General features: G+C 36.9%; 2 protein-coding genes across 2 annotated transcripts in view; one reads left to right on the top strand and one right to left on the bottom strand.

The window, feature by feature from the left end:
* NF1 (neurofibromin 1) overlaps nt 1–13,257 on the bottom strand; it is a 249,573-nt gene that overhangs the window by 55,410 nt on the left and 180,906 nt on the right. The window lies entirely within an intron of this gene.
* On the top strand, nt 3,648–5,097 carry EVI2B (ecotropic viral integration site 2B). The gene has a single exon (XM_052658748.1). The coding sequence runs from the start codon at nt 3,648–3,650 to the stop codon at nt 5,016–5,018; it is 1,371 nt and encodes a 456-aa protein (XP_052514708.1). The 3' UTR covers nt 5,019–5,097.

A 13,257-nucleotide genomic window follows, 5' to 3' on the forward strand; every position in this document is an offset into this window, starting at 1 on the left:
GTAAAAAACAGAATTTGGTTTTAATACTGCTGTAACCCTTAAATGACAAATGGAAAATCTCACACACTTTAAGGTCCTATGAGAATCCTATTAACAAAAGAGGCTATGCCCTATCAAAATTGACCATACAAACTCAACTGGGCTTATAATTATGTTCCTATCTGGGTTCTTTCCTTCTCTAATGCCTTTTTTAGCTAACTGAAAAAAGGAACTGTGAAGGGTTTTTAAAAATTTTAAGAAAAGTCACAAGACACATTCTTGGCTGAAGATAATTTATGGCCTATGTTTTCTGCTGCTCTGGATGGCATTTTTTAGGAAACTAAAGTGAATCTCTAAAGAATAACACTTTCTAATAAGGCCTTCTTTGGGGAAACGGGTAATCTGTAAGAACAGTAGGTAGGAACTGCATGGATGATAACATATTGAGATGATTTAAATTTCCACATTTATGCCAAAAGTTTCAAGATTTTCCCTATTGAACCCTTTACAAAATGAATAGAAGGCATAATTTAATAACTCAGATTTTACCTCTCTGCTTACATTGTAACCATCAGAATGAGATGGTTAGATAACATCACTGACTCAATGAACATTTTGAGTAAACTCTGGAAGATAGAGGAGGACAGAGGAGCCTTGCATGCTACACAGTCCATGGGGTTGCAAAGAGTCGGACATGACTTAGCAACTGAACAACAACAATTACATTCTGGAAGAAGTATTAATAAACAGCAAAATACTGAAATGGAAAAGAAACCAAGAAGCCCAATTATAGGTTAACTGCTTACTGAGCTGCTAACACATACAGCATTCTGCTGTAAAGAAATCAACATACAAAAACATGAGACAATTTGAGTAGCAGAAACAGCATATGCTTTAAAATCAGACGGGTCTGTGGGTATAAATTCCGTATCTGTCACTAATAGTGACATAACATTTGGCAAATTGCTTAACACATTTAAATTTGTCTCTTTATCTGTAAATCAAAGATTTCTCCATCTTTCTCACAAAATTATGTAAAAGTTAAGTAAAATGAAGTACGTAAAACACCTGAGATGGTACAGCACTTAGGATGTTCTAGATAAGGATTTTTCTTTGTTATTTTCTGCTTTCTTCAAAGTCCTTTATAATCTTATTTGAGGTGATGGAGATAACAAAAAGAATATGTGAAAAGAAATAAAAAATAAACACAATTATTTGAGAGAAAAGAAGTGTGAGTAAGGTACATACATGAAGAATTATCCAAGGAACCATAAAGAGAACAAGAACGAGGGGGAATTCAGGGAATGGCTGAGCTCTCTGGGCTGTGCTCAGTCATAGAGAATTTGGTCTAAAAAGGGAATTTAAGCTGAGGTCTGACAGATGATGATAGATTCACAGTTAGGCAACCAGAACAGGGAAGAGACTAGGTTTAGAAAAAAGAACACACTCTCAGAGGGTGAAGAATAGCATGATTAAAAGTGTCTGCTAAGGGAAGAAAAAGTGTGTGTTTAGGAAGTATGTAAGATGAGGAAGAGGCTAAATGAGAAGTTTCAGTCATGAGATATGAGTCTGGACTGGTAAACTCAGGCCAGAAGCAGAAAACTCAGTTTAGATTTTTACCTTGATACCAATGGGGAACCCTCAAGCAAGGGAGATGGTGAAGAACAGGGAGGCCTGAAGCGCTGCAGTCCATGGGGTCACAAAGAGTCAGACATGACTGAGCAACTGAACAACAATAAGCAAGGGAGCAATGACTTGATAAAACTTGGTTGTCAGAAGATTAATTCATCAGCAGTGTGCAAGGGAATTTAAAGAAGAAATATTTTAAAATTAAAGCTTTAAGTATTACAGAGAAAATAAAAAGCAGGAGACTACATAGGAAAAAAAATCACATTCCTTCTCCTCTACTAAAATAGGGTAATTTATCATCACTATATACTAAGTGGTAGAGGAATAAGCAATGAAAACAACTCAAATATGCTAAAAAAGTCTATTTCTTTGCAAACTTGAGGGAGTTCCTTGTCTGTTACTGTACCTTGCCATCAAGGCTTGTATAGACCATCAAACCTCTCTCAGACTGGCTTAAAAAATCACAGAGAAACTATAATTTCAAATCATATTGACCAGGATTTAAAACCCAGAGATTTTCATTTCCCTAATATTAAGAAATAACCAAACAGTTACCATTGTGTTTAAAGATGTATGAAACAAGTATTACATACAGAGCTGAAAACTAGCCTTACTTTAGAGATAAGACATTTGAGACCAGGAGAGATTAAATAACTAGTTACGGTTAGACAGATATTTAGGCCACAGAAATAGAAATGAAACTTGAAAAAACTCTTCAAGTTTTAGCATCTGCCACATTCTACAGGTAACCCTACCCCACAAACTTAAACACATGCCTCGTTTTCCTATGCCTGTATGTTGTTCCCCTGGATGGAATATTTTATTTACTTAGTTCTTACAGACCTTTCAAGATTCAGTTCAAGTTTTACTTCTCTGAGAAACCTTCCCTGAAGCTCTCCCAGGCTAGCTTAGTTCCTCTGTGCATCTCCTGCATACCTTTCTGAGAAAACTAATCAAATTAGATTTATTTATTTTTTCTACTACTAGAAAAAAAATTTTTTCTTAAATTTTGGTATCTCCTAAACCAGAATAGAGCCTGACAAAAACATGGTGCTAATCAATGAATAAATCAAGTAGCAGCAAGACCACTTCCCTCAACCAGACTCGAAGAGCATTTTAGGATTGTCAAGTATGAGTTGAATTGAATCCTTTAGAAATATGAGATTCTAATATAAAGACACTGTCCTGGACACTGATATATCTGCAAAGGTTACTTAATAGGTTGTGGGCATGAGAAACTCACAAAGGTAATACCATTAGCAAAAACAGAAGTCAGGAGAAGGGTCACTTTTAAGATGAAGATGTATTCTGACTTAAATACGCTGAATTTGCTGATAGTGAGATATGTACATGGCAATGTCCACCAAGAAGTTATACAAATGGAACAATAATAAAGGAAATTTAGGCTAGATACACAGGTTTGGGAGCTAGAGGTTAAAGGTGAGAGGTGAAACCTAACAGATTCAGGATTAAGAAAAGCAGTGAAGAGTGAAGACAGAATACATATAAAGTACTGTATTTAGGATGCAAGAGAAAAAACAGGAGCTAGTGAGATGAACATGAAAGGAAAATGACTCCAAAGAGCTACTCGAATAGCAGTGAAGGAATAATCAACGGTGTCAAATGTGATCAAGAGAGAAAAAAAGAAAACAAACCACTGGATTAAGTAAGAGATGGTTACTGGCACCCTTCGAGGCAGCAGGATCAATGTATTTCTAGCAGGAAACAGGGGAAAGCAGTGTGCACGTGGCTCCAGCATACGGAGCCCGTGCATTCGGGATGCACGGCTACACAATGAAGGGCTGCAGCACAACAAACCCACAGGGGCAACAGTGCCACGTACAAACCTTCCCAAAGAATTATGAGACCACTGCCTTTGGGGTCCAAATGTCACATGATAAGTTACAGTATACTTAGGAGCTGTTCATGTTAGCTGGGAGTGTATCAAGTCTAAATTAGGAATGATGAATACTAAATGATACCTAATTATCTTTCTTTCTTTTATTATAAAACTACTGGCAAAAAGGAAACATTCTGAAATGGATCTCAAGTATTTCGTCTTAATTTTGTTTTGCGGACATCTGAATGATACTTTTTCCTCAGAGACAGAAGCAACTACAACAGAGAGGCAACCACAATCTACTGTATTTAGACCATCAATGCCATATATCTCGGCGAATTCTCAGGGCACGATAGAGACTCCTTCAAGTCAACCAACACAATTCAACAACCTATCTTCTGGACAACCAATAACAACTGCCAAAGCTGCTGCTGGACAACCAACACCACTTGCCTATGCTTCTTCTGGGAAACCAGCAGCACATACTTCTGCTGGACAACCACTTGTCTATAATGTCACCAGAAAAACAATACAAATAGCCAACACCTCCTCCCAAGGAACAGCACTGCCTGTGTTTACCTCTGCCATACAGCTATCACCATCTGCCTATTCTTCTTCCAGACAATCGCCACCATCAGTTTATATTCCTACTCAACAACCATCATCTACCCACACCTCTTCCAGGAAATCAATTACCCCGACTGTTCATAGTATATCCATACAACCAACACCAACTGTCCAAAGTTCACCTAGGAAGACACCAGGATTCAACTTCGAATTTAGCAGTACAACAAATATCCCAAAGGAAGCCAATTATGATAATTCAGTAGCAGCCATATTAATTGGTACAATTCTGACTACTATGTTGGTAGTTATACTCATGATTGTATTATGGAAATGTTTGCGAAAACCGGTGTTAAATGATCAAAATTGGGCAGGCAGGTCTCCGTTTGCTGATGGCGAAACCCCTGATGTATGTTTGGATAACATTAGAGAAAATGAAGCATTCCCAAAACGTTCATCAATTATTTCACTTATGGTCTGGAAACCAAGCAAAAGTGCGCTTTTAGCAGATGACTTAGAAATTAAGTTGTTTGAATCAAATGAAAACACTGAAGATTCTAAAAATCCCAAAACAGAGAGAATAAAAGATCAGGCAAATGGTACATCAGAAGACAGCGGTGATGGATCAACAATCGGCACGGCTGTTTCCTCTTCAGATGATGCAGATCTGCCTCCACCACCTGCTTCCCTTCTTGATACCGAAGGACAGGAGGGGAACAAACCTGACAAACCCACGATGATAACTGAATCTCCTCATCCAAACGATTCCACCAATCTCCCACCATCTCTAGATTGTCTCAACCAAATCTCTGAACATCATAATTCTGAGTCCAAACAGTCATTTCCACCTCCCCCTGACTCATTTAACTTGACCGTGCCACCAGGAGATTTTATGAAAAACCAGGAAGATTCCAACAATGAGATCCAATTTCAGGAATTTCCTATTCCTCCTGACTTTGATCAAGATCTCAATGAATCTCTGCCACCCCCACCTGCAGAACTGTAATAAATATTACTACTTGCTTTAAAACTGATCTGTTCTTCTCAAAGGACTCCAATATTTTGGTTTTTTTCATGTGATAAGATATATTAAATGGCAGTTGGTAGCCAATTTTGATTTTTATTCAGGAACTACCTGAAATCTGCTCAAAGCCTATGTATGTAAGTGGAACTTATTTATGTCTATAGGACCTAACTTTAATGTACGGTATATTTTACAAATGTGGATGGTATGTGTATCAATAACTTAACTATTTTGGAAACAAGCAACATACATATACTTATTATTACCCAATAGATCTGTTTTTCCTGAAAAGCTGTGTATAAAGTTACCTTGGTTAAACTTTATTTTTCCATTTCAAAATTTGAGAAGGAGTGTGTCTGAGAATTTAAATACATACACCAAGTTTTAAACAAAGCTTTAAGTTTTAAATTAATACCTCAGATATTAAATAAATATTCCAAGGTGGTGGGGATGAGAGATTAAAACACATGTGTTTGAGAATAAATTTCCTTTTAGCTTTCATTGGAAACTGAAAGACAAACATATTAAAACAGCATATTGGAGAGCTGAGCTGGGGACACTTACCCTGAAAAAAATACAAGCAGGCCCATAAAATGTAGACGTAGACATTTTCCTATCTTGTTGGGGGAGCACAAATTTTAAAACTAGCTTCTTTAAAATGTTTTCTATTTCTTTTGGCCAGGCTACATAGCTTGCAAGATCTTAGCACTCCCCAACCATGGACTGAACCCAGGCCTCTGGCAGTGAAAGCATGGAGCCCTAACCACTGAATCACCAGGGAATTCCCAGTTGATTTTGTATATGCCTCAAGCACCCAAGCAAACTGAAATCTTATTAAAAAACAAACAAAACAAAACCGCTATGGCTTCATTCCAAAAAACTCTTAAACCACCTTTCTCACACAGAATCTCATCTTTTATTCACTACCTGACAAGTGATAATGAATTATCAGAGAAGGGGGTAGGCCCAATCTTTGTTAAAGTCAAGGTATAGCTTCACTGGCTTACTCATGTGGAGACACCAGCCCATGCCTGCAAAAGTGCTTGTCTGCGGAAAAGTATGAATTCTTCCTCCTTATCCCTACCTGAACTCCTGAGGGAAACACTCAGAATGAAAGATGGTGGCTTTAGTGGTAACCTACCCTTTGTGAACTGCTCATAGTTCTGGAATTTTCCAGAATAATGCATTTACTAGTAGCACTGGTGTTCAAGAAAATAACAAAGCTTAATCTTAATAAAAACTAGCAGACTTTTGGACACTGAATGTCTCTTTACTAGTAAAACCTTTTTATTTGCAGAAACATTACCTTGAGCTTATTTTTCTTGAATAAGCATGATATTAATTGTCAATATTATGTTGGTTTTCCTCTGTCTTCCACACTAAAAATTTTCTTTTTTTTAAAATGTAAATTTATTTATTTTAATTGGAGGTTAATTACTTTACAATATTGTATTGGTTTTGCCATACATCAACATGAATCTGCCACAGGTATACACATGTTCCCCATCCTGAACCCCCTCCCTCTTCCCTAAAAAGTTTCTTTCATGTGTTTTTCAAACTTACCATTTTTAAGGTTAACTTATTCAGCAACAACTAGGAGTTTAAGAATTTCCAATTATTCTTTTGAATTTTAAGTATTCTAGTTTGGGTAAGTAAGGTATAAAGTTTTTAAAGCTGGTAAAGAGTTTGACATGCCTTAAACCATCATAACCTTTCTTGTTTTATATGTAGGACTGTTACCTAATGAGCTCTTTCCTCAATTCTGCTCTCTCTCTCTTTTTTTTTTATCACTTTCTTCCTGACCTCTTGAAGAAAGTGTATTGGGAAATACCAACCCTCATAGGTAAATCAGGAGCTGATGACCTGCTCATAGGCTTGTCTGATTTCTGCAAACACCAAAGAGGAAGATTTCCTTGTTCAGTTCTTTGTATAACAGAAGAACAGACTACTGTCAGCCGCTGCTTTTTGTTTTTTAAGAAATTCTCTGCCAGGGGGAAAGCAATTCCCATTTACTGCATGCAATTTTTCCCTACTGAGGTCAGTGGAAGCTGAGCAGCCAAATGGTGGCAATCCTTGCCTAATCAGCAGAAAGAAATGCAACCTAATAAAAGACACACAGGAGAAAAGAAAATGCTGGAACAAAGAAAAACATACAGAAAAGATTAAAGCAGCAGGATCCAGAAGAGAAAGTTTATTTCATGACTATGGCAAAAGGATAAGGCACAGGGGAATAAAAAGTGGAACTATATGCTACACATCAGCAGTGCTCTTACCAGATCAGTATTAACGAGATTCGGGACAACTCTCAAGACCATGCAGTTCAACTCCTTTTATTTGTTAAATGCTGAGAAAATGGGCTGATAGAGAGTAGATGACTTGCTTACAAGTGGTGCTGAAAGCAGAGTTTGTCTCCTGACCCCTGTTTCAGAATTCTTTTCTAACACAGGACCAAAAAGCATCTACTTCATGCACTGCAACACACATGTATCACACGTGTATTCCATCTGGTGTTGGCAGTGGGCAACACAATGAATTAGATGAGAATGACTTTAACTGTTGTTATCAACTAGTTCTGAACAAAAAGCAGAAGTAGCGAAATATATGGTCATCTCTAAGTAAAACATTGTAATACTAGTACATGATTAGATAACCAGGTCAGTGGAATAGAATGGAAAGTCCAGAAACAGACTTAAATCTCAAATGATTATTGGGACAACTGGATAGATGTTTGGAAAATGATGAAATTGGATCTATACTTCATATTACATTAGAACAAACACCAAACAGATCCAAAATCTAAACATAAAACATGAAATTATACAAATAATAGAAGAAATATGAGTGAATTCCTTTATAATCTGAAAGTAGGACAAATTTTTCTACTTGAGACTTGAAATCCAAAAGTACTACTTAAAAAAAAAGGAAATCCATTACATAAAACTTTTAGAGGTAAAATAAAACAAACACCATAAAAAAAAAAACCTTTTGTCAAAAGACAAAGGGCAAACTGGGGGAAAATGTGCAACTTAAATTAAGACAAAGGGCTAATAACCCTAAATTTTAAAAAACCTAAACACAGATGTGGCAGGGGAGGGATACCCACAACACACTAGAAAAAATACACAAAACATATAAAAGACAGTTATAGAAGAAAAAGTTAAAATGATCCTTGAAAACAAAGATATGCAACTTTTCTCATAGTAAGAAAAAAAATAAACAGAAGTTCAGCAACAGAGTCTCTAGGTCTCCAGAACTGGACACCCTGACACACTGCTGGTAAGACTGCAAAATGGTACCATCTACAGAGAGAAACCTGGTAATACCCAGGAAATTTTCAAATGCACTTTTCCTTTCACTCAGCAATCCTACTTTTGGGAATTTTTCTCGAAGACTTGTTGGACAAGATGTAAAATTACTTAGATGCAAGGGTATTTACTGTGGCATTATTTGTAATAGCAAAAGTCTAGAAACAATCCAGATGCCCATCTGGGCAGTGGTTAAATAAACCATGGTACACTCCCAAATGCAGCACTATGAATCATGTAATGCATGTGAAAGACCTCTATACGCAGACATGGGGAGATCTTCGAGATATATTATGAAGAAAAAAAGAACAAGACATGTAGTAACCATTTATATAAGGAGGGGGGTAAGAAGATATGATACACACATACATATTTTTGTTGGGTTTTCAAAAAGAAATACTGTTACGATACAATCAAAAGCTATCAATAATAAAAACAGTCACTGATCGAAAGAGGAAAGGAATAGGGTGGAGGGGAAAGAGAAGCAAAATTTTCCTGAAAGTACCTTGTTTTTGACTTGCACAGTCCCTAGAAACTGCTAAGCAACTGAAACACGAACTTTACATAAAGTTGGTGATATAAAGATACAGAGAAAACAATTATTTCTTTCAAGTTGCATTAGGACACAGAATTGACTATATATCCTTAGTGAAATACATTCTAAAACAAAGAAGGCTGCAACAAATCTTAAACTTTATTCAGTAGTCTGTAAACTAATTGTCTGTAGCAATACTTGATATTATTTTGAAACTACTGTGGGATGATATAAATAAGCAGCTATGTAATGCTGTTAGAAACCATTTATAGGAAATATGAGGACAGAGGAACAAATTAAATCTTCACAAGGAAGCAAACAGATAAATCCAGATGAGGGACATCCTAGGGAACAAGTGACTGAGTTTCGACAACAAGCCAGTGGCATGGGGGGAAAAGGGTGGTGAGGTAAGAGAAAGGTCCTTTCTGAATTTTGACTTGATAATTTCTATCTTGTCAGTCCTTCCATACTTTTATAATACTTTATTCAGTACTCTTAGCTGTTTTCAGCAGTAAATTCAGTCTGTATTACTAAAAATAGAGAATATAATACTTTCACTCTCAAATAAGCACAATAAATGTTATCAACTTAAGTAACAAAGATAAACAAATTGGGTTGCCAAACTGTTGATTAATATGGGTGAGTTGTCCCTTGGCAGGTAATTTGTTATACTTCTCACAATGTGGGGGTAATATATCCTAGAGCAGAGTGTTTCACAAAAGAATATGTAAATTAGCTTACTGCTTAGTCTAGAATACAATAGTTGCATAAACAACTGTAGTTCTTGACAGACTTTTATAAAATGTAATGTGTCTGAATAACATCTAAAATAATTTTGTAACAAACACTTCAGACTACAAAAAATTATTTTTTGGAGTAATATACTATTATTTTATTTCATGAGAATTTCTAAAATCATAAGGACAGATGGTTTCAATTCAAGAGCATTAAAATGTACTTCTTGGACTTCCCTGGTGGTTCAGTGGCTAAGAATCCACCTTGCAATGCAAGGGACACCAGTTTGATCCCTGGTCTGGGAAGATGCCACATGCAGCGGACCAACCAAGTCCGTGTGCCATAACTACTAAGCCAGCACTCTGGCACCTGTGAGCTGCGACTGCTGGAGCCCATATGCCCTAGAATCTGTGCCCCAACAAGAGAAGCCACTACAGTGAGAAGCCTGTACCGCAAATAAAGAGTAGCCCCACTTTTCACAATTAGAGAAAGCATGCACATAGCAATGAAGTCCTAGCACAGCCAAAATATATGTATTTTTAAATAAATCAAAAAATAAATAAAATGTACTTCCCTTTTTCTCCCATGTAAGTACTAACCAGGCCTGATCCCGCTTAGCTTCTGGATTAGACACATTCAGGGTGCTATGGCTATAAATAGTACTTCCACCCTCTTTTTCTTTTTGAGAATTTTCCAATAATCTCTGAATAACAGAAACAACCTCACATGTCCCCAGATTTAAAATAAGAAACATTGCTACTACTATTATATTGGAATTTTCTATCATATGTGGCAAAATCTGATCTCAGTACAGCCTAAACACAAATTCATATGATCCTCTAGCTACTGAAATAACATGTTCTTTCTTTCAAAAAAAAAAGTACTAATAAGTATAATGGAACTGGATAACTCTACTTCCACATGGATATAATAAGACTTCCTAAAATTAAAAGGAGAGATTTAAGTGTTTGGTAACCTGACCCCCAGGGCTTCCGTGGTGGCTCAGTGGTAAAGAATCTGCCTGCCAATGCAGGAGATGAGGGTTTGATCCCTGGGTTGGGAAGATCCCCGGAGAAGGAAATGGCAACCCACTCCAGTATTCTTGCCTGGGAAACCCCACGGTCAGAGAGTCTGGTGGGCTATAGTCCATGGGGTTGCAGAACTGGACACAATTTAGCAACTAAACAACAACAACTGACCCTCAGTCACTTCCTGTGAAGTTTAACATACATACATACATACACAGAAACTGAAGTGTCAAAACTCTCATTCCTTATTTCCACAATATTGTTGAACATAGTATTTTTAAAACATTATTATTAAGCACTAAGATTGATGAGTGGCTTCTTAAATTCACAGAAAGAATCTTAAAAGAGTTCAAGGCTGAACCCTCAAAGTAAAGTGGGAATAAAGTACCTAATCAATAATAAATTTTGAACACTACAGACATTTAAAATGTAGGTACTTTTCTAGGAACATTAATCTCATATAAAACATGACTCTTAGAGTATATTTAGGGTAAAATTTGGGGTAAAAGAATGGCAAATGTAATTTAGAGAAAAATAAAGGATTTAGTAAACAGACATAAAGAGATTTTCTATATATGTAATATGCTAGTGAGTGAGTGAAAGTCGCTCAGTTTGTCCAACTCTTTACAACCTCATGGAATTCTCCAGGCCAGAATACTGAAGTGGGTAGCCTTTCCCTTCTCCTGGGGATCTTCCCAACCCAGGGATTGAACCGGGATGTCCTGCATTACAGGCAGATTCTGTACCAGCTGAGCCACAAAGGAAGCCCAAGAATCCTGGAGTGGGTAGCCTTTCCCTTCTCCAGGGCATCTTCCCAACCCAGGGATAGAGCCCAAGTCTCTTGCATTGTAGGTGGATTCTTTATCAGCTGAGCCACAAGGGAAGCCCAATAACTGCTGGTTTTTTATTACTTTTAAATTTTATTTTATTTTCGGCTGTGCTGGGCCTTCACTGCTGTGAGGGTTTCTCTTCAGTTGTGGTTAGCTGAGGCTACTTTCTCGGTGGGGTGCTCGGGCTTTTCAATGCAGTGGCTTCTTTTGTTGTGGAACATAGGATCTAGAGCCTGCGGGTTTCAGTAGCTGCGGCTCCCAGGCTCTCGATCACAGGCTCAGTAGTTGTGGCATGTGGGCTCAGCTGCTCCAGGGGCTGGGGGACCTTCCCCAACTAGGGATCAAACCTGTGGAACCCGTGGTTCCTACACTGCTAGACTCTTCACTACTGAGCCACCACCAAAGCCCCATACCTTCCGGTTTTCAAATGGTAACAATTTGGCAAAGAAACTGTCATTACCTTGTTTTCTTTTCTAAGGTAAGTTGGCTCTTCTAGAAATTATCTTCAACTTTTAACAGATTATTTACACAACTGGTCCACTAAAGAGTAGAGCTGAAGCGATCATAAATCTAATTTTATACAGCCCCTAATGAAAAACTTCCCTTTTACATTATTTTGTGTAATTTAAGAACTACAAACTGTTTTCTCAGTAAGATAAAATGTAAAACATTCTGAAGAAATCATTTAAAAATTTATGCTATTATTTTCAAGACATAAAATCAAATAAATAGTCATTCATATATTACCAAAGATGTCTCTGGAGAAAATAATATTCATATTCACTCACCAAAGTAACTTCATGAAGAAAAAAAATCCTTAATCCAAAAGACATAAAATAAAATACATTTACGTTACCACATGAACTGATAATTTAGAAAAATGAGACGTTCATTTAAAAACATAGCCTCCCTCGTTTGTGTATAGCCTGGGTAAAATAATCCTTTGTATCAAAAAGATAAAGATAAAATAATCATATTTAAGTACTTTTGTACTTCCCCAAAAGATGAACAGTTAAGTGGATGATAAATCTGAAAAGGTGATTGTACATAATAATCACCACACTAGGGGAGCACATAAAAAAATCAGATGTTATTTTTAAAAGTGACATGACAATTGTACCATTTCAGGGGAAAAAAAATTGAGAAGGCAGAGTTAAAAAACAGTTAAACTAATATCTTAGAAAACCATCCACAAGGAAGGTCAAATTCATTTCTAGCATTTTTCAATGTATAAAAAGCATGAAAAGTAGGAGCATTAAAAAGAACCACGAATTCTCCATGAGGTAAATGTCAAAATGTGAAGCCGAAGCTCAGACAAATACACAGAAATGAGCAGGGCCAGATCTAAAGTCCATGAGGTTTTCCTTCCTATGGCAAATCTGAGCTATATGGGTACACTCAACGCTGTAAATTAAAAAAAAGATTTTTTCGGGGTTCATTCTGTCGCGTGTGCACCTCCTGCAATAAATTTGAGTCAGCACCAATGACAGCTCTGCAGTCCTCCTATGTGGTACTGATCAGGTGGTTGCAGAGCTTCAGCTCACAGCAACACAATGCAGCTGAGCAGGCAAGCACAGCCCACAGCCAGAAGCGGCTCCTACTTTCCAGAACAAGGAGACCTTTAAGCTTAAGTTTCCCGGAGAAAATGAGATGCTGATGCTGAAGACGACACTATGGTAAGCTGTTATTTAAATCAGTAAAAAAATCGACTTCAGAATTTTTTTCTTTTTTTAAGAGAAAAGTCAACGTTAGGATTGAATATATATTCAATAGCAAGTGCATGCACCA

The sequence above is a fragment of the Budorcas taxicolor genome, chromosome 19, assembly GCF_023091745.1.
Source record: "Budorcas taxicolor isolate Tak-1 chromosome 19, Takin1.1, whole genome shotgun sequence".
In the NCBI taxonomy this organism is placed as follows: domain Eukaryota; kingdom Metazoa; phylum Chordata; class Mammalia; order Artiodactyla; family Bovidae; genus Budorcas; species Budorcas taxicolor.

Bases quoted from the DNA above. Each gene is read 5' to 3' on its own strand.
- EVI2B (XM_052658748.1), top strand. From the start codon at position 3,648: ATGGATCTCAAGTATTTCGTCTTAATTTTGTTTTGCGGACATCTGAAT.